The sequence below is a fragment of the Nomascus leucogenys genome, chromosome 7b, assembly GCF_006542625.1.
Source record: "Nomascus leucogenys isolate Asia chromosome 7b, Asia_NLE_v1, whole genome shotgun sequence".
NCBI lineage: Eukaryota > Metazoa > Chordata > Mammalia > Primates > Hylobatidae > Nomascus > Nomascus leucogenys.
This window is the reverse complement of record NC_044387.1, coordinates 40481474-40508441: the sequence shown is the minus strand read 5'-3', so window position 1 is coordinate 40508441 and position 26968 is coordinate 40481474. Positions and strand designations below refer to the sequence as shown.

At 42.9% G+C, this 26968-nt stretch overlaps 2 protein-coding genes across 4 annotated transcripts; one reads left to right on the top strand and one right to left on the bottom strand.

Annotated features, from left to right (window-relative positions):
* Positions 1-3169: 3169 nt before the first annotated feature.
* ISL1 (ISL LIM homeobox 1) lies at positions 3170-14792 on the bottom strand. Of its 2 annotated transcripts, XM_003276514.3 has the most exons (6): positions 14211-14792; positions 13183-13372; positions 10173-10432; positions 7969-8255; positions 6474-6641; positions 3170-4407 (listed from the first exon to the last, which is right to left on the bottom strand). In XM_003276514.3, exons 1-6 carry the CDS (start codon positions 14236-14238, stop codon positions 4291-4293), a joined length of 1050 nt encoding a protein of 349 aa, XP_003276562.1. In that variant the 5' UTR covers positions 14239-14792; the 3' UTR covers positions 3170-4290. The 2 variants fall into 2 exon arrangements, with proteins under 2 accessions (XP_003276562.1, XP_012363304.1); XM_012507850.1 differs by lacking the exons at positions 13183-13372; positions 14211-14792 and adding an exon at positions 11295-11455.
* LOC100592503 lies at positions 14578-20862 on the top strand. 2 transcript variants are annotated; one of them, XR_004030854.1, is made up of 2 exons: positions 14578-14956; positions 18857-20862. XR_004030854.1 is itself a non-coding variant. In XM_012507851.2 (2 exons), the coding sequence occupies exons 1-2, from the start codon at positions 14726-14728 to the stop codon at positions 19000-19002; spliced, it is 381 nt and encodes a 126-aa protein (XP_012363305.2). In that variant the 5' UTR covers positions 14673-14725; the 3' UTR covers positions 19003-20862. The 2 variants fall into 2 exon arrangements, 1 of the variants encoding a protein (XP_012363305.2); XM_012507851.2 differs by having other exon boundaries at positions 14673-14960.
* The last annotated feature ends 6106 nt before the right edge of the window (positions 20863-26968 follow it).

Genomic DNA, 26968 nt, shown 5'->3' with positions numbered 1-26968 from the left:
CACAAAAATTGCTCCCTCCTTTTTCTTCTTCTGCCCCCCCCCAAGAAAAACAATTTGCCCTGTTGTGATGTAAATCTTTAATTGTTGATTAGTGAAAAGGAATTAAATATTCCTAAAGAAATAGAACTCAGGCATCATTTGGATGATGAATCTCATTTACAAAAGTTGACTAAACTTAACTTTACAAATAAGAAAAGAAGTACTTTCTGCTTAGACAGTTCACTCGTATTAGGTATGAGATTAAAAACCCAAAGTGGCTGGGTGCCATCCAAACTTAGCTCTTTACGCTTTTTTTTTTTTTTTTTAGAGAAAAGAAAAAGCTAAGTAAAGCCACATGGGATTTTACAACAGTTACATGTCATGAGATAGATCTTATGGCTTAAAATTCAAGGTGCTAGGGAAATACAAGGTACTTCCAAGGTAACCTGAAAGCACATTGTCTTTTTAGCTAGTCTCAAAAGGATAAGATACACCAGAAAAGAGGTCAACATTATGAGTTTAACAAGTTGATCAGGGTGAATAGCAGCCAAGCATCACAAAGTCATCTATTTAATCTTGAACTCCAAGAAAGTTGTCAATGGGCAAGTGGGTACACATACCCACACAGAATTACAAATAACCAGAAACCTTGTTTCAAAGGAGAAAAAAATCTTCAAACATGCTTCTAACTTAGAAAAGAACTTTTTTGATTTGTAAGAAAACCCAAGTTCATTTGATGAATGGGATAGAGGGAAAATAGGCTGAAATGGAAGATAGTATTGCGCTGAAACTACAGAGGAAACAATATTCTGTCTTTAAGGCTATGTATATTGATATGAATTTTCAGATTTAAGGGGACCATACTAGATGTTTTTAGCTGCATTAAATTTTAGCTTGCAGAAGCTGGAGGAAATGAGTCATAATGTCCAGAAGGAAGAATTCAGAGTAATAAGGGAGGGACGATCAAAGATAATAACAAGCAGGAGGAATTTCATTACAAGAGCAGAGCTCAAAACTCAGTCTCCAGAGGTGTGCAGAGAAAAGTATGCAAGAGATGATTTGCAAACAAAATGACATTTCAGCTACACATTTTAGAGTGCAGGCTGAGGAGTCTAAAAGGGGAAGACACACCTTCATATAAATAATAAAAGAACTAGAATGCTATTGACCCATCAATCCATTCTCAGCCATCAGGCAACAAATATCTTGAATCTAGCAAGTGAAACCAAATCATTCATCACCCCCCCAAATTATTGTGCTTAAATTCAAGCGATGGACTTCAGAATACCGACATCTATATATGTAAACCATCACCGCCCCCCACCCAAACATGCAAACATATTCTTAATCTCAGAAATCAATTCGAGGAAGAAAAAGCTTCTCAAAGATGGGTGCCTCACTTAAGTCTCTCTATTGCATTCAAATCCTAAATAAAGTGTTTTCCATCTCTAGTCCCTAACATTTTTGAGTCCACCAGAGGCTATGGCTGGGGAAGTGGGTCCAGTGTTTTCCAAGTAAGGAAGGATTGGACTCTCAGTCACTTTGCAGGCATGACACCAATATTCACATTGAACCTGCCATCCTTACACATGCATATTAGTTGCCATTTCAGCTATAATGGTGAGGAAAAAGGAAAAAAGAGACCAATAGAAGTAGTGAATGGGAAGCTAAAAGAATAAAGTCCCTTGGCAAGAGATTAGAGGAGGGAGATCCGAGTGAAAAACAAAACAAAACAAAACAAAAAACAAACAAACAACAATAAGAAAACCTTTCCCAGAGAAGACCCGTGTGAGATAAGACATAACTTCTGTTTTTCTCAGCAGAAGACTGCAAGCCATTATTACCACCAGCCAAATTATTACCCCTCTGTCAAGAATTAGACACAACAATCAAAGTAATCAACGGGCATGTCTAATGCACTGTAACATTTTCAATGCGAAGTTTGTTTTCTCTCTGCCCCCACGTTAGAGCCTGTAATTAACCCGTTATGTAGAACCAAGCCAAACAAAAGCCTAATTGAGGCTGGCTTCCAGACTTGCGGCAGGTTTGGAGAGGGTGAAAGTGACTTGAGAGCTGGGGGGCACAGTCTCCACCTCACCCTATCGAGCCTGGAGGGGTATGCCACATGACACACGATTAGGGTACTTTAGCTTTCATATTTATTAATAATTGTCAGGTACTGAAAATGGCATTACACTCGCGCATACAAATCAATGCAGTTTCCAGAGTCAAAGCATCATCCTGGGGTGGGGGTAAAGGGAGGAGAGGGAACAGGGTGGAGCCCCAAATCCTAATTCGATGCCAGCAAATGAAGAAGCACCAATAAGCCCGATTTCGGGCAGTGCCATTTATCTTTTCCAGGGTTCTGGCTCTTGCACTTGAACTATTGCTAAATGCCAGGGGAGGAATAGTCTGTCCCAGAGAGCATGCCCGTAACCCTGATAGCTGACGGGTCCAGCAAAGCACACGACCTGCTACCCCATCCCATAAAAGGTGGTTTCCCAACAGAATATATGCCATGTTTCTCCCCACAGCCAGTCATCCTTCCCATGATTTTTGAAATTGGACTTGGGCAAGGGACGAAGCGGAGGTGGGAGAGGGTAGAAGAGGCAATAAAATGCACACACTGACTAGTCTGGGAATTGCAGAGCATACTCTCTTCTCTAGGCCTGTTCCTTCTGCACATATAGAGCAGCATTTCTCAATCGGCTGACAGCCGCCACTGGTAAATAATGTTCATACCTCACTGGCTAGGCAGAAAGTCTCTCTTTCACCAAGAGCTTATATATTTGACATATGGGTCATTTCAACAATCTCAAGCAGGAGACTTTGGTATAAATCACTTATTCTAAGAAAATAAAAAGCCATTTTAAGCAAGACCCTCTTCCTATTTGAGGTGGGTGGATGGGTGGGGTACGGCAAGAAAGAGACTGGGGGAAGGAAAGAGAGGCAGAGAACAGCATCTCATTTTCACAAAACCAGTAGCATTATCATAGCTGAGAGCTAAGGGGCTTCCAACCAACTTTGATCCAACTATTGAAACCCAAACTTGCAAACTCGACCTTAACTACTTACAATACAATATCACTCCTACTGTGTGTCAGTTTACCCCAATTCACATGCAATCCTTACTTTCAGACATTTGAATAGCTTGTTTGTAAACATAAAAGAGGGACCCTGGATCATTGTGTTTATTTATTTATCTATGCCAAATGTTTATTAGTGAAATAGTCCTGAAGATATAATTCTACATATGGCGCTTTGATTTCACATAATATTTAAGAAAAAGACAAAACACATAGCATTAGACATATAATTCAAAGACCACCATACAACCTTTATCTTTTTTTTTTACTTCAGCAAACAAAAAATGTCAAATGACATGAAAAGTGGCAAGTCTTCCGACAATAAATAATAAATTACTTTATAATTTTTGCAATGCAAGAGCAAACAAAAAAAGTTTCCTTTTTTTTCCTTTTTATTTCCATAGAGAGAGAAAACAGTCATTTTAACCAATAACTATACACATCTTTGGGGGAAAAGTTCTTGGACAGACACAAGTCAAACACAATCCCGAGACGCTTGTGGCAAAATAGAGGTAACCTTGTTGCAATGCTTTATAAGTTGGTTTTTAAATCTGAATTCAAAAACCTTTAAAGTCGCTTCAGACTTCTTGATAAAGGATGGATCTCAAAAAAAGGGGGGAGGGGGCAAAGTAAAAAATAAACCAGCTACAGGACAGGCCAAGAGACCCAGGATTTCAATTAACCCCTTGTTAAAGTCAACTTTAAACATATCAAACCAATGCAGCTCCACCTTCCTGAAAGGACTCTTTCAGCCAAGGAGGCCAGTCTCTCTTCCTGCGCTTTTTTTGCTGGAGCTCCTGTTTGGCAAGGCAATGACCAATATAGAAACAGCACCATTCAGATTAGGATGGACTAGAAAATTTTCTATTTTTGTTTTTCTCTAGATGTGCAGTGAAATGAAAATGCTTTTTTTGAGATCCTTGAATATAAATCCTCTACGTTTTAAAAACGTCTTTTTTTTCAGTCCTTCTAAGATCATTGAATAGCATATACTGGGTTTTGCCTTTTGTTTGTTGTTTAATTCTAGTAAAATCCCATGATTGTCTTCACAGTGTTGCTACCATATCACCTTGTCATTAAAACAGACTTCGTGCATTTCATGGAGCATTCATTTCTTGATTCAGTTTTCATTGACTGGGTCGTTAAATACTTTTGTTTCAGAGTTCAACATTATAATTTCCCACTTTCTCCAACAGGGAAAAAAAAAATACAGAATGAATGTTCCTCATGCCTCAATAGGACTGGCTACCATGCTGTTAGGTGTATCTGGAAGCTGAGAGGACATTGATGCTACTTCACTGCCAGTGGAATTAGAACCCGGTCCTCCTTCTGAAAAATTGACCTGCATAGAAGGTTGAGAAATAAATAAAGGACACTGGAATAGTATTCATAAAAAGATTACAAACTCATCATATTGTCTATGTAGAAATGTTTGTGTAGATAGATATGTAAAGATATTCACATAGAAAACTGAATTTTAACAGGCTTAGAGAAAGCCTAGAGGAGAAAAACTTGAGAAGAAATCCTCTCACTTTCCCATCTTCCAAAAGATCTCTGTTTTAACTGAAACTGAAGTCCCAACATTATGTTGCATTAAATTATTTAAGAACAAATGTGTTTCCCACCGTAAAAGGGCATCACAACTCTACTATGCATGCTTGAAATAAAATTATCCTTCTGGCTACATGTTGCCCTGGGAGTAGGCGAGCTCTTGGTCTCTAGGCATCAAAGACTCTCTTCTTCAGTTGGAAAATCCGTAACAGGCTCAGATCCTTTGACAGGAGATTGAGAGGAGGCTCCACAGAACAAAGACTAACTCCTCGGCAGGCTCACAGCTTGGGCATTCTTCCTTGTTGGTCCTGCTGCCTCCTGGCCTTTCTCTCTTTCTCCCTTTAAATCAGGCTCTTCCTTCCAAAATGAGACCCATATATTATGACATCATCCCATTCTGACTCCTTCTTTTAACCCGAATATCTGACTCCTTCTTAAATATCTGACTCCTTCTTTTAACCTAAACGCATTGTACTGCTGTTGTAAACCTTCTCTAACCATGCCCACTCCTGCCTCAGCTTCCCTTCCACTGCTCTCATCTGACACTAAAGTTTCAGAAAGCGCAAACATTCGGCTGCCCTGAACCCTCCCCTTACATTCCTCCTGTGATTCAGGATTCGCTCAAACAACTCAACAGATTAATGATCTTAGAATAATTTTTTTTCCTAGTTATAGAGCCTACATTTCTTTCTACAGTAAATTTTTCCAATATGAGATTAAGGGACTTCTAGCCTCTGCACCCACTTAGCATTTGCAAACACAAGCCTGGGGCCAAGCCCTTTTAACCACTTGCCTCTGGCCAATTACCTAACTGTTGACATTGAGAAAGCAAATGCCCTCCAGGTAAATATGAGGGTAAAAAGCTAACCTCAACCGAAGCTTCATTTCCAAAAAAGGGAACAAGGTTTCAGGATAGATCTTTACATTTTATAAAACAAGATTCTATAAGGCTGATTACTCTTTAAGAAAAAAAATCATCTATATAATTATAGCATATTACAAAGGACATATATTTATTGTTCTTATTTATCTTGACCCCTTAAGCCTTTTGCAGGCAAAAAGTGAATTAATTTTCTCCTCACTGGATGTGGAAAACATGTTAAGGTTTTCACAGATTAAACACTTTACTTCTGATTGGTAGAGCTCATGTCCCTTTTGCTATACATGGTACACACTGTGTGTCACTATGACATTTGAACTCATACACTTGAAAACGTTTAAACGGTCCTACATTTTAGATTAAGACATTCCCAGCAAGGGATACTGTAACAAAAAGTATTCATCTATTTGAATAATCTTTATTAATATATTTGAAAACTGTACCCAGACACATGCCTGCTGTTTATTGATAACAACACTGATTGTGTATTATAGCATTGATTATATACTACAATCACCTTGATTTGGGTCCTTATATATCCCATTCGCTAGATGCTCAGGAAGGATAAACTTACTAATTGCTGATTGAAATGCCAAGACGATTTCCTGAAGTCCTTGACAACTCTAAAATTCTAAGATGTATGATTCTCCAACACTGTACATCTTCTGGCACATGCTACCTAGAGTTAGGTGTTAGGTACCTTGAAATTAATCCTTCAAAGAAGGCCTGATTTATAGAAAATTCAACCTATATGGTCAAATTATGCAGTCTCATTACAAAAAAAAAAAAAAAAAAGATGCCAAGAGGTTCGTTTTCCTTGCATTTGTCTCCCTTCTCTTCATTACCCACCTCCTTGGTTTCTCCCCAACCCTGAGCCCAAGAAGGAACCCTCCCCACTGAATCTTTCAGTGTGTGACAGTTAAACCAGAGTCCCCTGTTGGGAATTCAGCCTCTTCCATCTGGGAGCTGACACTTACCAGTTGCTGAAAAGCAGGCTGATCTATGTCACTCTGCAAGGCGAAGTCGCTCAGTACTTTCCAAGGTGGCTGGTAACTTTGTACCTCCACTGGGTTAGCCTGTAAGCCACCGTCGTGTCTCTCTGGACTGGCAGCCACCATGGGAGTTCCTGTCATCCCCTGGATATTCTGTGAATAGGCCCCCCAACCAATCCCAACATGTTAATGAGCAAATGCCCTCCCTCCGTTGTCTGCACAGGCTAAGCAAATATACCCTGGTATTATCTTATCTATATAGTGGTCTTTATTGACTCAGTTAATCTGCCGTACCTATGGATATTAGCTAGCATTCAATTTGTTTTATTGTGTTTTGTTTTTCTGCCTCTGTGGGCTGGACTATTAGGGTCTGCATGGACCTTATTAAACCAAATTCTACTTTGATTTTCTTCTTCCCCCTTACCTTCACAGCTCAGCCCAGTTCCTCCCCACTGCCTTCTCAGGCCATAGCTTCCCAGAACTAAAAAGCTGAAGTAAGCAGGGCTTCCCTTCAGCCTCTAGACAGGGGGGTTTTCTGGGCAGTTTCAGTTAGCTGCAGATTTTTTCCAAGCCGTTCTCCTCAAGGAAGAGCCAGCCCCCCACTCCATCCCCCCAGAGCATTTGGGTCTGGTTCCTATTGTGCTATTATGCACTAACGAACTCAGAAAGTGCCCTGGCCCAGTCTTGATCAGCCTGCCAAGTTTAATGACAGCAGATTTTATGGCATTTAAAAATAGGGCCAAAGCAGTAAAAAAAAAAAAAAAAAAAAAGAAAGAAAGAAAGAAAAAGAAAAAAAAGAAAGAAAAGAAACTCCAGCTTAACTTCACCAGGAGACCTGCAGAGTGGGTGCTTCCCTGGGCCCAAGCTAACAGTGGATACTGGTGCGAGGGGCCTGGTGCCTCTGTGGAGGCCTGGGCTTCACTTGGAGCAGAGGGTGATCTGGGCATGCGGGTCACCTTGGGGGAACTCGCCAGCCTGAAGGCGCAGCAGCCGACCTTACTTAGAAGTGCGGTGCGCCCTGGGGGCTCACAGGGTGATCTGCCCACGGAACCCCTGGATGTAGGCAGGAATCCAAGGTATTATCCCTCCCTCTTCTGTATGTGAGGAACTGACGATCTGAATGTTGGCAAAACCCGGGCCGAACCTCGTTGCCCCCTGCCCTCAGAGGGGAGGACGGCGTTTCTCCGTTTCACGGGTACAGGCGAGGTGGAAGGGCATGAGCCCACCCACGAGGTTGGGACCTGGATGTCGCTCCCCCGAGCACAGAGCCTCCAAGCTTCCCCGCCCTCGGCTGGCGGCCGGCGCCGGGTAGCCTCTCCCCCGGGGCATGGGTGGGGGTGGGGATGAGGGGCAGCCCCGGCCAAACTCCTGCCCAGGAGCAGGATCAAAAACCGCGTGCGATCCTGGGTACCAGGAACGCACCTCGCACACTGCGTCTCCTTCCCCCTTGCATTCCCTGCCCGGCCCCGGAGCCACTCACAGTTTTGTCATTGGGCTGCTGCTGCTGGAGTTGCTTCATCATGATGCTTCGCTTCTTGTCCTTGCACCGCTTGTTTTGAAACCAGACCCGGATCACACGGGGACTGAGGCCCGTCATCTCTACCAGTTGCTCCTTCATGAGCGCATCCGGCCGCGGGTTTGCGGCGTAGCAGGTCCGCAAGGTGTGCAGCTGCTTCTCATTCAGCACAGTCCGCACGCGGGTGGTCTTCTCCGGCTGCTTGTGGACGTGGGGCCGCAGGGCCGGCTGCCTGGCGGAGATGGGCTCCGCTGCGGGGCAAGGAGCGCCGTGAGCGCTGGGCTGGCGACTCGTTTGCCGGCCCGCCCGCCCGCCCGCCCGCGCTCGCTCGCTCGCTCGCCCGCTCGCCCGCTCGCCCGCTCGCCAGCCCGCCCGCTCACTTGCTCACCCGCCCGCCCGAGACACTCAGGACAATGGCTAGGGTTTGCAGCCTCAGCACACAAAGCAGGGGGCGGCAGAGGTGGGGGCGAAGAGGGTGAAACGGAGAATAAAATCTTCCTCTCTAATCTGCAGAGGTCAATGCTGAGTAATCCCGGCCCGAAACGCTGCACCCGCCCCTCCTCGTGTCAACAAAGTGTTAGCCAAGGGAAGCAGGTCTCAAAGTCTGTCCCCCTGTTCACGGCAGGGGTGGCATTTTTCAGCATGTTTCTCCTCCGTTCTCACCTTTCCTTGTGCCCAGACTGGGCCCCAGTTACACTGATTACCACCCTCTCCAGCATCAGAATTTTCTCTTGGGCCAAGGCCACAGAGGGTACCAGGGAAAGGAACGCAGAGCACTTCAGTGACAGCCATAAATACTACACCAGCAGGGACTTCTGCAAGGGGAAGGTCGAGAACTCTGCCGGAACGCCTTGAACTTCAGTCCGAGAGGACAATCATGTCAAGGGGCTGAAGAAATTCGCTATTTCTGCCATATCTCCAATCCCTGCTCTTTCTAGTATTAAATCTAAGGTAATACATGGATGTTCCTGAGACGGGCTGACCCCAAGCAGTGGAAAACGGAAACTCTGTTGAACTGCCTAGGCTGTAGATAAACGGTGGCTGGGAGATGTCCCCTGCCTCCCTCCCGGTATTTTAGCTTCCTCTGTGCTTCCCCACAAGCAGAGTGCAGGCTCCACTGAAGAGGAGCACCACCCCTGGCCTTGCCCCAGTGCAAACTAGTCACAAATCCCCCTGAACAGAATTCTTAGAGCTGCCAGAAGGCAGAAGGGTAAGGGAGCACTATAGTTTCCTCACCTTCAGTGTTTAGTGGGAATTAATACTTTAAAACTGCAAAGGGGTAGATCTATTCATGGCAGGAAGTCAGGTTTGGAAACACTGTCCATCTTCTTACCCACGGCTTTGGTCCTGGCCAACCTTGCTGTGTTTCCACTCCTCTTCCTTGGGAATGAGTCCTCTTATCTACATGATACAAATCCTGCACCTTCTACAACCCCCTAGGGTCAGGTCAACACCTATGGGGTCAATTTAGAGCTACAACCATGGGCCTGAAGATGAAATTCTCACCAAATCATATAGAATGAATGATTTAAAGCAGCAGGCTCCCTTTAAAAGGCAATTACTGCAGATTAGCTTGTGGACAGTTTTATTTTACAACTCTGTGCAATGGCCTGCAGTTTTTAAAATTGTATCTTTTCAGTCCTGTTCTCTCACAAAAAGATAAAAAATTAAAAAATTTTTTTCGAGTGTGAAGCAACTCACAAGGAAAAAGGATTTGGGAGACTAAATGACTTCAGGCCACCTAAGCTTCCTTCATTGGGTTAAAGGATGAAGCTCCAGGGACCCGGGGCTCCGCCCCTTTAATTAGGCAGCAGGAGAATACCTGGCTGGGAGCTGAAGCCCGTTTTCAGCAAGCCAAGGTTTGGAGGCCAGAACGAACTGGAAGTAATATTTGGGCGTGTGTATACACGTGTACACAAGTGGTGTACATTTATATGTAACCACATAGAGACACACAGACGGTGTAGATGTGCTCGGGGAATCAAGGGAGACAGTGAGTGCATTGAACCTTGCTGCAAAGGAGCAGAGCACAGCGCAAATTGCATACAGAACACTTAACTGCAGGCAAACACTACGACCACCCCTGTAGCTACCATGGTTGTTGTGGCCACTGGCACACAGGCTGGCTGAACCTGGCGCCTGCCTACCCGAGCCGGGCAGAGGAGTACCTGCCATTTGCAGTGGCCGCGCTGGATGCAGGGGACTGAGCGGGTCGCCAGCGCCCAGACTGGCCCTCTCCACCACATCGTGGTCTGCTCGGCAGAAGAGACCGTCCTCCCGAAGCGCAAATTCGTCCCCAGGGATGAGCTGGCGGCTGCAGGCCACACAGCGGAAACACTCGATGTGATACACCTTGGAGCGGGCACGCATCACGAAGTCGTTCTTGCTGAAGCCGATGCTGCACTTGGCGCATTTGATCCCGTACAACCTGTGCGGGGGAGGGGGGCGGAGGCGGCCCAGAGCGGGTAGAGAAGTACAGGAAGAGGGGGTCACTTCAGGCGGGCACTTCCCTGGCCCAAGATCCCGGGCAAGACGCCCCAAGGAAACAGCATTTCCAAACAGAAGATGGGAACAGAAGGACGGAAACGAAACCCTGCTCTCTCCCTCCCTGTCTCTCTTCCTTCCCCCATCTCTCTTTTCCCCTTCCTCCCTCCTGCCTTTCTTTTACTCCCGTTTCCTTTCCGATGAACCTCTGTCTCAGTCGGTAACTCTTAGTTCAAAACACCTAGCTTGTACCACAGAAAATGTATTGATGGATTCCAAACTCGGGCTGCTGCTCTAGCAATCAGTCCCAGTGTTGATCTTGCAGATCTTAGCAGGAAGGAATCCAGAAAGACTCTGGTGGCCACCGACATCCACACTTTCACTTCCCTATCCCCCAATTTCTGCTGCTAGAAATGTCTAAAACTGCAACAAAAAGTCCTCCTTCCAAGAAAAAAGGAGGTAGGAGAAGGGGATTGTCACCCCACTCGGTTTGCAAACACTCACAAATAAACAAGCAGAATAACAAAATGAAACCTCTGAGAGTTTCCACATCTCCTTTTGCACAAGTACTTTCCAGTCTTTCTCCAACTAAAGATTTTCTTCAGGCAGCAATGTTAACAGAAAATTTCCCCTCCATTCTTCCTTGTATTATTATTTTTTTAAAAAAATCTGCATCTTGTTCCCTCAATCTTTTTCAAGTTGCTGAATCATCTACCTCTATTTCAATTTTCTTGAAAACCATGACCAGAATGAAAAAATGCAAAGACCCACTTCTAAGGTCTTTCTCACTGCTGGCCTTTCCTTACCAAGGGACAATCTTTATAGGTTCCATCTAGGCTGCACTTCCCTGGCCCCTTCTCCATCTTTCAGGAATAACAGAAGCTGGGGCATTCCTACCAACAGAAAGAATGGGAGAGGAAAAGATCCACATAACAGGAGGATGCACCCTGCTTCTCCAAGGAGAGATGTGGAAATCTAAGTGTCCAGTCTGTTCTGCTTTTACAACTACAAGATTACACACACACACACACACACACACACACACACACACACAGAGTTAAGAGAGAGTGAAGAGAAGGTAGAAATGATTAGGTACTTCTACAAATGTGTGTATCCAGAATTAGGCACATGCAAGCCTGTGTGCAACTCAGCAAAACACTATTTCCATAGGAGTAAAGACACTCCTGAAGTGGGCTCTCCTTCTCCGGAATCTTGCGTTCACACACCGATCTAGTAAACAATGAAAGCGCTCACTTGTCAGAGGTTAGAAGGTGGATTCAAAAGTTTTCCTCCCTCCGCCTACTCAGTGTGAGATCTTCCATTTCATAGGGTGAAGACTTGACTTTGGCGGTGACCAAACAATTTAGAAAATCCCTCCCCCTTCCTGTACCCCGACTTCCCTTACTTCCTTTCACTCCCTCTCCAAAGTATTAACCTCCCCCAACCGGGTTAATTTTATCTACCACGATTACACTCTCTGTGTCATGATTTTTTAAAAAGAAGAAAAAACTGCTGGATACTAAGTGAGCCCGAGCAAACTGTGACTGTATATTAAATCTTAACTAAACTTTCATAAAAGTTCTCAAGCTCCAGAAATCATTTGCCTTACAACAGCTAATTAATTACTTGTTAATAGCCACCGGACATTTAAAAAGTGGTATTTTTCTATTATTTAACATAATAATGATGGTGATGTCTCTTCTGTTTGTTAATAAAACGAATACAATTTTCTTTAGAGACTCTACTGGCTTTCTAAGGCAGAAAACAAAGTTTCTGATATATACACACAAGTCAGAGAAAACTTGAGATTAGCAAAACGTGATGCGGAATAAATTGGAGGAAAAAAAAAAACCTCTCCAAAACAACAAAACCAAACTCAGAAAGTTCCTGTGTTGTTTCAGTCTTGTCAATTTGGACAATTCGCTCATTTTATCAGTTACCAGATTTTAATGTGAGAAAGGAAGCTGTTCAATTATCTAAATATACCAATTGTTCGTAGACAGATGATGGGCAATTTGATCTGCTCTAATTCATCAGCTCAGATAAGAAAAGAAAGAAGAGACAGTTAGATGTCACCAAAGGGTTAATATTTAAAAAGATTAAGTTTCCGGTGTTTTTTTCAAGGAATATTTAGGTTGGTTTAAAATTTTTCTCAGAAGGAGGTCTTACCCAAAAAATAAAAGGAGCAATACCTGTACTCGCTCTTTCAAAGTACATCTCTAAACATGCTTTGGTCAAACTTTTATTTCACCTATTGCATTGATGCCACCAAAGAATTTGTAAGCTACTAATTTTAAAAAGGACTAAACAAACAGAACACTGCACCATACAATAAAAATCAACCCTCTTTTAAGGTTAAAAACTCAAACTTCTCCATCTTTTTAAAATTTTGTTTTGCAAGGGGGAGGGTGAAAGAGGAAAACAATTTGTGCATCATAAACTCCAAGAGTAATTAAACAAGCCTCAATACCCGGGAATTATGAATACCACTGTCAAGGGTTTTTGTTTTTCTCAACTAAAGAATGAAATGAACAGCATAGCTTGATTTTTGTAACACATGTACAGGCTAATTTTGGCTTGTATGACTCCACTGAGGCAAACTTCACAAAAAAGACAAAGCCACACCAAATAATACATAAAGAGTGGGGAGAGTCAGGGAAATCTCACAAAATTAAGTAAGTGTAAATTCCATACCTGATATAATCTCTTTTACAGTAGGTTTTCCCATCCCTAACAAAGCATGTACAGCTCTCGTCCAAATACTGATTACACTCCGCACATTTCAAACATGCCGCATGCCATTCCAAATCCGGAGAAACCCTCAGAATATACTGATCGTGAATCTGATTGCCGCAACCAACACATAGGGAAATCAGACGTTTTTCTGAAATGAAAATAAATACATGATTGACTAACCGTTTACTTCCTACAGAGATAAACACACTTTTAGTGTCGTTCTCTTACAGGGCGTACTCTGGGAGGTTGTTTTTTTTTTTTCTTTTTTTTTTTTTTAGAGTATTATTGCACTTTGGGATGGTAATTGAAATGTGCCATCAAAACCTTGACTCGTTTTTAAAAGGAGGTGGAATATATGTAAAATGCAGATTGGAATAGTCTACATTTGTACGCCTAACACGCAATAAAACCGCTCATTTTGTATTTCTTTTTCCCCCCCTCCTTCCTCTTTGCTATAATCATTGGGAAAGATTATGGATAAGTCAAGTCAAAGAAAAGGTTTTGACTAGAAGCGTTAAGTGAACGCAGGGATGTCTATATTTTCCATGAAGCACGCTCTTAAATAGCACACAGGACTGGATATTGTTAGCAAGAGCAGGCATAAATACAGTTGTCACTCGTTCTCTTTTGCAAGTCTAATGCTAATTCACATCTCTGGGTATTGACTGTGCAGGCAGACCTTTGCAACATAATAACCTTCTCGGAGAGCTCAGGCTTCCCCAGGAGGAAATCACCGCTTAGCATCAGAAAGCTAGGGTTTTGGAGGGTACATAGGCGAATTCAAACACAAGGTACAATCAGTTTCCCGAAGATAAGAACCGACAGTAAGCATGCAGGCGTGGCGGCAACAAGAAAAAGCCACCTTTTCTCTTTCTCCAGGCAATGACTCCAACTCCAAAGAGCCCTTGGCACCTCAGCCGGTGCCTGAGAGAGAACCCCGCACAAGAACAGCACACCGAGCCCCACAAGGTAAAATAGCCTCTTACTTTTTGGTGGATCTCCCATGTCTCCCATATCTGTGAGAGGGAGTAATGTCCACAGTGAAATGGTGGTTGTACAGTTGGTGAACAGCCCACAGAGAGGATGCTGGAGCTGTGGCTAAGTGGGAAATAGTGGCCCCTGGGGTTGCCAAAGCCGAAAGAGCCGCTGCTCGGCTGCGCCGCGCCCTCGCGGATCTGGGAGTCCAATTTAAGCCGGCGGAGTTGGCGAAGCGGAGGCGCTGCGGCGGCGGCGGACTCGGCGCGGCTCGGGCACCTCTCTTCCTTATCTCTTACTCAAACTTCTCTGCTCCAACTCAGCTCCATCGCCATTGGTCTGACGCAGCGCGCGGGGACGTCAGGCGAGCGCCGCGCCCATTGGCTGCAGGGCGCGCGGCGCAGCTGTCCTGATTATCATATTTCAGCCTCGCCGCCGCTGTGCGCCACTGACCGCTCGGCGAGCCCGCGGGAGAGGATTAGGGCTCCCGAGGCAACTTGCTCCGGGCTCAGGCCGTTCTCCCCCGATGCTCGGGCTGCCGGGCTGCCGGGCTGCTCCGGCTCTGGCCTCCCTCTCCTCCTCCTCCTCCTCCTCCTCCTCCTCCTCCTGCCCCCTCCCGCGTTCCTTCCCGGCCGCGCCGCCTGCGCCCTCGCCTCCTGTGGCGCTGCTCCTCCGCCCTGCGCTCCTGGGGTCCCCGCAGTCCGGCTGGCCGCGTTGCGCGCGGGGCTCACTTTCTGCCGCCGGTGGCGAGTGGCTGGTGGGTAGGTCTACCTGTTGACGAGGTCCCTCCCGGGCTCTAGGAAAAGGGGGGAACTTGGAGCAGGCCGTTTAGCTTTGTTTGGTCCCCACGCCGTGGCGCACATCCCCGGGGCCTGGCCTGCCTTGGCGGCTCGGGAGGGCGAGTTCCCTCCAGAACTGGCTGCGCTCGGCGCGCTAGGGGAAGAAGAATCGGGAATGGGATGATTAAACCCAGAGGAAGTCTTTCCTGCCTGCTACACCACTACTCCGTCTCCCCCGACCTCAGATATCTGAAAACGTTGGGCGGGAGGAAAGGGGCGCTTCTTGCTGTTGGGACAATCAGGTTGGAACGCACCGGTAGAACGAAGCTGACTCCGCGGACTTTTTGTCTTTCAGACCCGCGAGGTCTGCTTTTCAGTTTAACTGTAGAATTGAAGCTCACTAACCCGAAGCCAAAGAGCGAAATGATCTTTCAGTAGTCTAAAAGTTTGTAAGGTTTTTATATACTGTTCAATTCTTCTCACTGCTGGTCTCCTGCCCTTTGTTTTTAAGCAACTTGTGCAACTAGCTGTGGTGTTTTGATAATTATAAGGACAAGTCTCCATGACTCTGGAGATTTCTAAAAAATGCATTAGTGTAAGGGCGCGAGTAGGGAGGGATTTATTACAGAACAGTGAAAGACCTATTTCACATCCCCAGGCTTTGATATATAATAATTTTCTCTCGAGAAGCTACTTGGAGAGAGAAGACTGTTGGGTGCAACTCGCCGGTAACCTTCTTCAATCATTCTTACATGTTCCCATCATCTCTTAACAGTCTCCCAAAGACAGTCACAGGAAGGCCACGAAGAACCCCCTCGCTTCCCCCAAAGCTTGTAAAAAGCTATTTCTTATCTAATGGGACTGCCAGTTTTATCTAAAAAGGCCTACAGACACAAACCATAGAAGGCTTAATTTCGGTGTCTTGTTGCCGTGAGAAGACCCGGTGTGTTAGGAAACTCCTTTCTTTATATCTTTCGCAAAATCTAACCCTTGATAAGAGCTGTAAATCCTGGCCGGCCGTATTGGCTGGGCTTGAACGGGTAATGCCTCTCCAAAGCGGAAAGGGAATCTAAGATGCGTAAGTTTCCTCCTGACCTTGCTGAGGCTTTCTTCCCCAGGAACTAGTTTTGATTTTTTTTTTCTCTAGGAGAATTTCAAATTGGATCTCTCTTCCCTTCCATTTTTATTATAAGTTGTTTTGGAGCGCGTGTATGAAAGCGAAAGTTGGATAGACCTAGGTTGATAAGTTTACCAGTTGTGTGGTGTTTGTTTGTTTGTTTTTTTTTTTTGATATGTTTCTAGTCTCTGGTATTAGATGTATGGAGCCTTTTGTCAAGCTGCTTTTGCAAAGCTGATGCTGATAATCTCAACACGAAGCAAATCTTCCTAGTTTTCGGGTGTGTTTCCCATATAAATAAACATGTTGACCCTAGTAAAAAAAAAAAAAAAAAGATACCACCACAATGCCAGAAAATAGAGTTTTACCCAGTTATATTCCATCATGCCACTTTTATAAGATGGAATTAAACACCAGAAGCTACCAGAAGCCTGATGACTTATATTTGAGATCCACAAAGCACCCTCACTATCCATCCTCCTTCAGACCAGCCCCCACCTCCCACCCACAGTGTGGTATTTTAACTCCCTAAACCAATAAGCTATTACAAAGAATTACTGCAGATGATAGCAATTCCAAGTAGAAAAGCTTGCATGTGGCTTAGGGGAAACCTTTAGTAATAATAGGCAATTTCACCTTAATGGTGAAGACAACATTTTCCTCTTTTCATTCTGCACCATTGTTGTAAACAAGTATTTTCTTAATAAGTTCCTAAACTGATAGAAGCAAGACGCATGGTGAAGATACCTGCGTTAAAAGGAGACGTTTGAGGGACCCCACCATGATGGACATGCTGTGAAGTTCAGTGCATGTATCATGACACATTTTGCATTAAAATCCAAGTTAGAATAGCAGGCTTTGTAGTTTTACTTTACCTTGAAGTTCTAAATTGATCATGGATTATTCTCATTTCCTCAGCTGATTGCTATATGTGGATTTACTGCATCAACTATATCTGTAAAATTTTGTATACATAAAGCTGATTAGCAATTTATCCGTAATACTTGATCACAGGAGCGACCTCTTGTGTTCAAAGGGGGGATTAGACCCTCTCCTCTCAAAAATGGACTCGTTTTGACCTTTGTATATTGTTAGGTCAAAAATATATCCTTGAAAACGGCAATAGTGTGAATCTCTGGTTTGATTCCTTTACTGAGAAAATGAGGAGTATGAGTAGTTATTAAGTATAGTCCCCATCACCTCCAGGCTGCCTCAATATATCTGACAGTGTCTTTCAATATAAAAGGGATACTGAAATTAAGTTCCTTTGGAGTCTGTGGCATCTGCCCATGTGCCCTTGTATACACCTTCTAAAATGTGGCTGTTACACCCAACCTCCTGATGGGCTCTTAGACCTGTGTTTTTGTGTACTGTTGCTTTCTCTGCTTTAATTACCATTTAAATATTCCACATCAAACTTAATGTCAGATACAGATTCCTGAACAAACATCATGCTCTCAAGCTACATTTCAAAAATCTAAATAGGTTTTAATTGCAATTGAAAGGTAAAATTACACATTCAGCATTTATCTCCCAATAACCTCTGTCAGATATAAATGAATTTTAAGTTGGTTCTTTGGGAAATCACAAACAGTAAGACAGCGTATTCCTTCTCATCTAACCACGACTGGGAAGGGAAGAGGGGCTTTGATCAGCTTTCCAATGGAGGTAGAAATTTGGGAATTTATTCCCAGGGAGATGATGCTATATGTTTAGCTCACATCAGAATCAGGTTTGAAAGAGTAGAATAACAGTTACACTGCCAGTTTCACTGAGTAAGGTATTCAGATGAAAACATATGTATAGCTGAAGGATTTATATTTTCTGATGTCCACATCATGTAATTTGGGGGCCAAAATGCAACAGGAACATTTTATTTACCTCTAAAAATGGATGTTGAGTAGATGCGTATGTATCCCCTTTCCCCTGTTTTTATCTTTTCTGTGTAGTCTCTAATCACGTAGAATAAGGCTATATAAATCCTCAGTATCTTTAATCATGTCCAAGGGTCAGATAAAATTATGTGCGTTTAAAGGGAGTTACGATTAACCATTTATATTCCACCGCGAACGGGGTGTGGGTGTTTAGAACCAATTTGCCTGCCTTCCCGTTGGTGGTGGTGGCTTATTGAGGAACAATCAAGAGAATCTGTGCTCTAATTTCAGAGAAATGGAAGAGATACCACTGGGTATGAAATGATTCTCTCTTTTTCTTTCCTTTTACTTAAAAAAATACTAAGCAATGATAATAAAGGCAGCTGTTAACAACAACAACAAACCTTTAGTTGTAATTCTTATTCTGATGTCTAGGACGCCTGCTGCGATTGTGGTTTTGTGGAGTGTCAATTGCTTTATTAACCAGTTAAAACAGTCTGGGTGAATTAGCAAGAATTTTCTCTGCACGCAGAGCTTCCTAGCCTTACTTTCTGAGTTCAGGTAGTTGTTTCTGACACCAGCTTTCCTGGTATTTCTTGGCAGACGACAGGCCAGAAGGCACCGTTCTTGTGCGGTCTGTTGCTCGCTTCTCAGCCGAGATAGAATTTCATGCTCCCGGCATCGAGGCAGCTCCGAAGCCACAAACCTCAGTTCAGTCCTGAGCATGCGAAGGTCCGCAGCTGATTGCAGGGAGGCGTTCGGCCAAGCGAGGACGGAAATTTGTATTCCCCCTTTAAAATTGTGCTTCTGAAAGTATTTACTGTGACTTACCAAAGCGGCTGGCAGTGTCAAGTGCAACCTTTTTCTTGCTTCCCCCTGCCCCCTAGAACTCCTAAGTGACCAGGAACAGACGATTTTTAACCGAGTTCTGCTGCGTGGAGCCCAGGTTGGTGCTAGTGAGTGCAGTGTGCTGACCCAAGTGGTGGTGGCCCAAGGACGCGCTGACCCGTACATTTGGCAAAGCTTTCATTAAATGTATCAGATTCTCGCAGAAGTGGTTGCAGTCCGGAGAGTGAAACAGCTATCTCTCAAGTCCTGACCGGTTCAGCTGAAATCTACATTTGCACTGAATCTAGCAAAACACCCACGGGTCCGCCCGAGATCTCGGGAAACCCGGAGCAAGTTACCTCCATCTATTGATCATTCTTTCTGAAAGGACGGACACCATTTCCCCCACTGCAATCCTGTCCAACGGGCAGCTCTGAGTTTAGCTTCAGCGCCAAAGGGTCGATTTCCCCCACCCGCTGGAGATTTACTGGGGACGAGCGGGGGAGGGGAGGCGAAGGTACCTTGGAGGAGGTCAAGTGGGGGAGGAGGAGGAGCAGCAGAAAATTACCAGCCAAGCAGGGGAAGGAGTTGGAAGCCCGGAAATCTACCAGGATGCCTCAAGTAACCTTCCTTTAAGTCTCAGAATTCAGCCCTCGAAAAGCAGCCTCATAAGGTGTCCTGGGAAGGAGTCCTCCGGTGGGCTGCGGAGGTGATGTCAAGAGTTACAGCTACTTTATGAATTAAACTGACGGCTAAGGCACGTCGGGACAGTTTAGTGTAAGCTGAATGCTGCGTGGACGGGGGCTACTTTTAAAGAGAGGTGGGCAATCATTGGTGGCATCTACCAGTATATTCTGCACGTAACAGTAGTTTGGAAGCTGAAGAAAAACCCCTGAAATCCCAGTAAATGCCCAGTCAGTTCGAGAGAGATTTTAGGGACAATTTGGAAGGTCGCTGTCTGCTCCAACTCCGCAGAGATGAACAAGAGTGAACTCTGGCGCGGGTGTGTTTAGAATTATCTACGACTTCAGCTCCATGCTGTTAAAACTCATCAATTCTTTGTGACTTCACGTGGAGAGAAGAATTTGCCCTGCCTCCCTACCTGCTAAATGCCGACTGAGAAAAGGGGCCCAGGAGACGACCCCTTTCAGAAAGAACGTCACTTCATCAACTCGACTGAGTTATTAACTTGCTCCCCGAAAGGTCAACAACGCCTTCCCTTCTCAGCCGCACCGCGCGGAGATCAATCGCTTTACCCCAGGTAGCCTCTTGTTCAGGGCTCAGGAACTCCTGTCTTAAGGTCTTTCTGGGGCTCAGAAGCTCTGCTATATGTTCTTTCCAAGAACCCCACCTGTCTGCTTTCAAGCACACACGGCGCTAGAAATTTAGCCTAGTCCCTGAGTCCAGGGATGAGAGAAGAGCTAAACAATGAGACCCCAACCGTCCCCTTGGCCCCCTGCCCCGCCGTTTTGCAATTTGCCAACCTTCTAGCTAGACAGCCCCCTAAGTCTCAGTGTTGCAAATGAAAGGGAATTTTTCTATTTCATCTTCTCATTGACCGAAGCAGAAAAATTGAACCGAATCTACGCCCCTTGTCCTGATTCCTGCTAGAGGAAAACAGAAAATCATCCCACAGGTCTCTTTCAGTCCCTGGATGGCGAGCCCAGCCCCCGGGAGGCCACGCTTAGTTCTTTATTGTGAATCTCTCCCTACTCACGTTGGTTCGGGACCAGGGCCCCGATGGCCTCGGTTGCCGGTAGGGACGCGAAAGAAGAGGTGAATCCAATCGCTGGCCTAGAGGATAGCGATCAGAAAACCCGAGGATTACTAAACAAGGGGCGGCGATGTCCCTGCCTTGTGGGGTTGGCGTGGGGCGGGGGGGTAGGCTGCAAGACCCTCCAGGCTCCTGGATGCAAAGAGTGAGAAAGAAAGCGCAGCCTCCGGCAGCCTGCTTGTAAATGCAACCTTTCGGAAGATGAAACTTGCAGTCTTAGGGCGTCCTCCTTTATGTCCATGTTCCAAACCTCTGGGCTTTCCTCGAAATGAATAAAATTGTGGAAATGAATGAAGGAGAATATCACTTTAATTGTTTCAAACTCATTGTCAAGTCACCTTTTCTGCCTTCTGCCAGAGGTTCGATTTGCGCTTCGTGTCTACATTCCAGAAAATTGCAAGGACCTTTCCTCTGCATCTGTCTGCCTTGTTGGCAGCGTGCGGAAACGATAACTGCACAGTTATTGGTACAGAATATTTTCATGACTAGCTTAATTCTAAATATCACCCCAAAATACAGATACCCAACTTCTTAGTTGGCATTTTTCAGGTTTATTCACTTTGTGTTGCAAATGTTTGAATTAGAAAACAGGAGAGAACTCCCGCAGCAGAGATGCACTTCTGTGCTCTCGTGTCAGTCACAGAACCCACACTGGGTGATTAGCCAGAGGGGTGGGCTCCTTTGTTGACTTAAGAGTTCACCAGGCAAGATGGAACAATTATCTTGTTGCCTCTTCTTAACTGTCTATTGTTGACTTATTTCTGGTATGCTTCCATTGTACAAAATTCGATCCAAAAATGAAGAATAAATCGTAAGTTAAAAAGGTAATAATGATAATAGGTCTACTTTAATTTTACCTGGCTTTGTTAATAGATAGTCTATACCTGACACTCATATACATAAGAGATGTCGAAAGTATATAGCATATCATTTATGTATAATTATATATGTTATAATTATATGCTAATGATACCATCATTTAACGTTACAAGGTAATTCTATAAAAAACTTGAAGTTCTATTTTTGATACATTTAACACCCTCTTTACAAGAAAATAATTGTCAGGCTTAAAAATGATATTCAAGGGTGCTTTTATCAAGAGAACAAAATCCGAAGCTTCATGAACTAAAACCCTATCAAGCAAGGTGGTCCATAACTAGATTGCTTTGGGTTAATGATAACTTAAAATACTCTTGTTTTTGTAACTTTTTGTGCACAAAATGCACATTTTAAAGTTGTGCATTTCAATGTGTGTTTTACCACTTGTTATTCTGAAATCTTCAGTCACATAATTTCAGCAGGAAATAAAACCTGAATAAGTCCTAGGCAATGTGTAAGGAATGACTATGATTTAACTTTTATAGCTTAACAATATTGTGCTGATCTTTAAACGCAAATATTAATATATTGAAATCAATATAAGTAGATAATTTCATCACCTCCTACTTTATAAAAAATGGAAAAGCAAGTATAACAGGCTGCTTTAGTTTCTATAATGTCTATTTAAGGACCTATTACCAAAATATAGTAATAATAGGATTCATATATGTGTAACACACATGTAGCTATTATTGGAGAGTTCAGTCTGGTTATAAACACATTGAACTATCATATGATGTGTGCCATCACTTGAATGTTGCTAAATTGATGCTATGCTATATTTTAAGAATCTCCCTCCTCTTTCCAGATACATGTACTAGCCCAGGAAGATCCCTGCATTTTGAACAGTAATGCTAAATCAGAAACTGTGTCGTTACCCATAAATAGAATCCTCCTGACTTTCACTTAAATATCAGGACCCAAATTATTTTATGTCTCACTTCAGAACGTAGCACAATGTGCTATTTTATCATCTTGGCCCAGTCTTTGGATTTATTCTGTACTCTCCGTGTTACAAGCTGCACAAACTATTGGTGACAATGAGAACCACTCTATATAGTTTCACTGACTTTGGATTCTCATATAATGTATGAACAAGTGTAAGTCATATCTTTTAGGTCTTGACGGTGTGTTTCTTCCAATTCTGAAGTGTTAGTATAGTTGTCCCTAATGTCACGTGGTACGTCTCTTCGTTGTCCTATACCCGAGCCATAGCAGATCTGATGTGACTTTGGATATACCATGTGAGGGCAAGTATTTTCTTTTGGGTTAGGCCGTCAATGAGGAAGAAACATGAGTAGAGCTCTCAAAGCAGAGGAAAATGTAAGTGGATGGAAAAAATCACACTTTTGAATATAGTATTGGAGAAAGAATTGAGTGTGGGTGACTTTATTAGCTAGCAGAAGAAAGAGTGAAAATAGGTGCTTGGCTAAGATGAGAAAAGTATTCAATTTTGAAAACAGAAAGAGAAAGCTTATTTAGAAAAAGAAAACATGGAGTAAATGTCAAGAGGAACATAAAGAAATGGGGCGTGGTGACCTAGTTCATTCTGATAGAATAGGTGTTTAAGGGCAAAACCCAGATCCAAAATAGGTAGTGGATGGAACTAGGGAACAGTAGATTCATAATTATTTTAACTTGGCATTTAAAACTTTAAAATCTGAGTTGAGGGGTTTTTTTTAATGGTAGAAAAGCAGCTTATTTGGCAATAATTTTAAAAACTTTTGTCACATCTTTAGTCATACTAGACTGTTCACCTTTGTAAATTACTCACTATCAGTAAACTGTCAGTACAGAAAATACAAACTACAAGTACTAGAAATATCATAATACGGATTTCTCTTTTTAATGTAACTAGGTTTATCTAACAATAAGATTCAGGATTCAGAAAAGAAAAAAGACCAGATCTGAGAAGGAATTTTAAAAAATGGTTTCAAAGTTTTCTAGAGTTTTGTTAGCCTTTGCCCTTTCTGCAGATGTGGTTATATCAGAAAGTGTAATTCAAATATTTGCGCTGCTTACTTAAACCACAATAAAAAGGGAAAGATGTTGTGAAAACACTGCCTCATGCTCAAATTTATGCAAAACAACTTGAAAGGCTGCCAGCAATACTGTTGTTATGTTAGCAGTTCTGATCTGGCTTCACATTCTCCTAGAGGAGTTCTTCTGATGTGAGAAGAATGTAAACCCAAACCACAAGGGAGTATTCATTGCACCTATGCACTTGGGAAGAGTTTGGGTGCCCAAAATGTCAGAAAAATCAGATACAGTTGTTCTCTTAGAATCTATTCTGGAGGTCACAAGGTCAGAATGCCTGCACATGTGCATAAACCAACATGCCCATAAAAGCCTGATAGGAGGCAGCAGTGCCCCATAAAAGGTCACACCCAGCCAGAATCCAGCAACTTTGGAACAGCGTCTGTTATGGAGAAGAAATATGACTTTGACAGCAGCAACAGCAGCAGCAGAGAAAGATGGATTGGGGATTAATCATGATAAGATACTGAGCAAAAGAGACAAATTCTGCCAAGCATGAATCCTTCTCTACTCACAGGTTTCACAAAATACACTCTTCAAAGTACAAGCTGGTTGGCCAAGGTCAGGTTGATCTTTGCTAGGCTAAAGAAGCGGCTGCTGAGTGTTTCCCACGGCAAATGGAGAACACCTAAGGATTTTTTACTGTTAAAAAAAAATAATAATTTGTGTTTCAACAGTAGAAATACTCCTGATAACACACGTGATCAAAACTGCATTCCCCTTCAGTTCTCATGACATCCACTTTGGGGTGATAACACTTAAAAAATATTATTGGTAGCTGGTAGCCTGTGGCTTTCCAGGACCTTACTTTTAATGTATTTCCCTTGTCTTTCTAGATTTAACATATTGCCTCATTTCATAATCTCCCCTCATTGAGATCATTTGTATAAGCAAAACATGTTACATGACAGTCTTTGGAAGACTGAATAGGCGCCACTAAATTGTGCAGTTTAGAGGGCTCTAGGCGAGGCCACCCAGACTGAAATAGTAGCCCCTCTATATCTGTCAAAGCATCTCAAATAACTCTAAGAAAGATTTACTACTTTGACAATCATAAAGACTCTTTAGTTTTCAGGAGATTTTGTTTAGTTTTGTTGGTTGGTTGTTTAATGCCAAAGCTTTCTGTAATTGATTTTTCCTGCTTCTTTACCCATTTGTACCATTATGAAGATTTCTATAATAAGCATGCCAATAATAAGAAAAAAGGAAAGGAGTTGAAACAAAGATGATAAACCTAAAAATAAGTGATACACAATGGAATACTATTCAGCAATTAAAAGGGAAGAACAACTGATACATACTTTAACATGGGTGAGTCTCAATATGCTGAGTAAAAAAAGCCAGAACAAAAATGGACACTCTATAATTCTACTTACATAAAACTCTAGGATATACAAACTAGTGTTTGACAAACTGATAGTGAAAGAAATCAGATGAGTAGTGGCTGTGGGATGGAGTAGGTGAAGGGTAGATGTAAAAGGCAGAGATTAAAAAGGGACTGGAGGAAATTTTTGGAAGTGATAGACATATTCCTTATTTTATATTCCTTATTTTGATTGTGGTGATAGTTTAATGGGGGTATGCTATGGCAAAGCTTACCAAATTATATATTTTAAATATGGGCAGTTCATTGTGTATCATTTATACCTCAATAAAGCTATTAAAAATAGAAAAGAAACTGCAATGTGTTGTCCTGTTCTTTGTTATTGTTATTAGTATTATTATTATGTAATTTTTACAATAAAGGGAAAAGGGCAAATACGCAGCACTGTATTTATGAAATAAGGTACTTGAAGGGAGAAAAAAAGGAGTTTAGCTCAGCCTAATTGGTGTTTGGTCAGTGGGTACTCGGGAACACCAATCTGAATTTTCTATTGCCTAATACTACAATTTTAAGCACTTTCCCATCTTGTAATACTACTCTTCAGGATCCCAAGATAGGCTTCCCAGAAAACATCTCTATATTTTGCTTTCCCCAAAGTCAACTTAATTCTGTAATTCCTAGCACTCTGGGTTATTTTTTTCAGCACATCACTTTATAATGTGTTTACATATAGGGTTTACCACCATCTTCCAAAACTAAAAAAAAAAAAAAAGTTTTTGAGGAGACAGTCCGTATCTGGACCATTACTGTAAACTATTGTCTCTACAAATTTTCGGTGAATTATCAAATGGTCCCCCAGCTGGATAGTTGGGCTCCTGATGCCTTTGGCTGATCTTCTTCAGACATCAACTGCTGGTTCACCCAAATGCTCGCCTGAACAAACATACCATTTCCTGGGTACCCTGTTCTCTTGGCCCACGGGACCCTGGAGTCAGCCTGATCCATATCTGAGTTCTTCATACCCGTTGGGCACTCCCTCTGAGACTTGGCTGCACCCCAAGGCTTTCCAGACAGGTTCGCCACCTTCTCTTTCTGACCCTTGTGAATGAGGCTCCAGCATGTCCATATCCCACTCCTTTTTCCTCATAAACTTAATTTGCTATGAGCTGACTTCAATATCTGGTTTTCAAGTAGTCATATTGGCTCTATGGTAAATCAATCAGCCACAGACAGACTTTTCTGTGAGGCAGAGGGAATGAAGAAGGGAAATGATTTAACTGTGATGTGTTTAAATACAAGATTTATTTCTTTTCATGTTTTGGATTTGGGGTTTAAACATCACTGATCAGGGAAAAGATCGGTCAGTTTCTTTGTGGATCATATTTGTGAGTCTTTCCACAGGGCAGAACATGTACCCAGTGAGGGAGCAAATAGCTTCATTAAGGACAGGGATGGGTATGAAGCATTTAGGGGCAGAAGAGATGGAGCTAGATTAAGAGCATTAGTATTGACTAGAATCCTTCCTTTATACTCTGATCAGAGGCACACAGCTGACATGTCTTGTAATATATTTCTGTGTTTGCTAGAAGCATTCTGCTTTGAAAATTTTCTCTTATCAGAAACTTTTAAAACAAAAAATCACATTAAAAGATTGATGTGAGGAAAATTTTTCCTATTTTTTTCCTCTCTGAGGAAGAGATTACTATTTGTTTAAAAAAAGTCCTTGTTCCCTTGACTTCATTCTTCCTTTCTAATGTAATCCTGATATTTGCGTTTGTTTACCTATTGGCTATATTCCCAGCTAAAATACTCTGTTTTCTAGCCTCTCTTATAGCTAGGCGTGGCTGATAAGCAGAGGTTGCAATGTGAGTCTTCGGAGAAAACTACTTACAAGGGGGACAGACAACTGGCACAAACTTCTCTGACATTTTTTTCTTTCCCTTCTTCTTGACTAGAACCTGGGTATTGTGGCTGGAATTCCATCACCCTCTTTTCACTTTGGGGTGACACCGAGGATGGAAGTCAGATGCAATGGGTGTTGCCTGGATCACTGATTGTTTTCAAGAACCATCATATTGCCTTTGGACTGTGTAGTTATATATTGCTGTATATAACAAGTTACCTCAACTTTAGCAGCTTAAAACGACATCTATTTAT

Excerpts from the sequence above, each read along its gene's own strand:
- ISL1 (XM_003276514.3), bottom strand. The coding sequence starts at position 14,238 with ATGGGAGACATGGGAGATCCACCAAAAA. Across the intron at positions 8,256-10,172 it reads GCGGCCACTGCAAATGGCAG|CGGAGCCCATCTCCGCCAGG; the intron begins GTACTCCTCTGC and ends CTTGCCCCGCAG. Across the intron at positions 4,408-6,473 it reads AGCCTGCTTTTCAGCAACTG|GTCAATTTTTCAGAAGGAGG; the intron begins GTAAGTGTCAGC and ends CCTTCTATGCAG.
- LOC100592503 (XM_012507851.2), top strand. The coding sequence starts at position 14,726 with ATGCTCGGGCTGCCGGGCTGCCGGGCTGCTCCGGCTCTGGCCTCCCTC. Across the intron at positions 14,961-18,856 it reads CGGTGGCGAGTGGCTGGTGG|AACTCCTAAGTGACCAGGAA; the intron begins GTAGGTCTACCT and ends CCTGCCCCCTAG.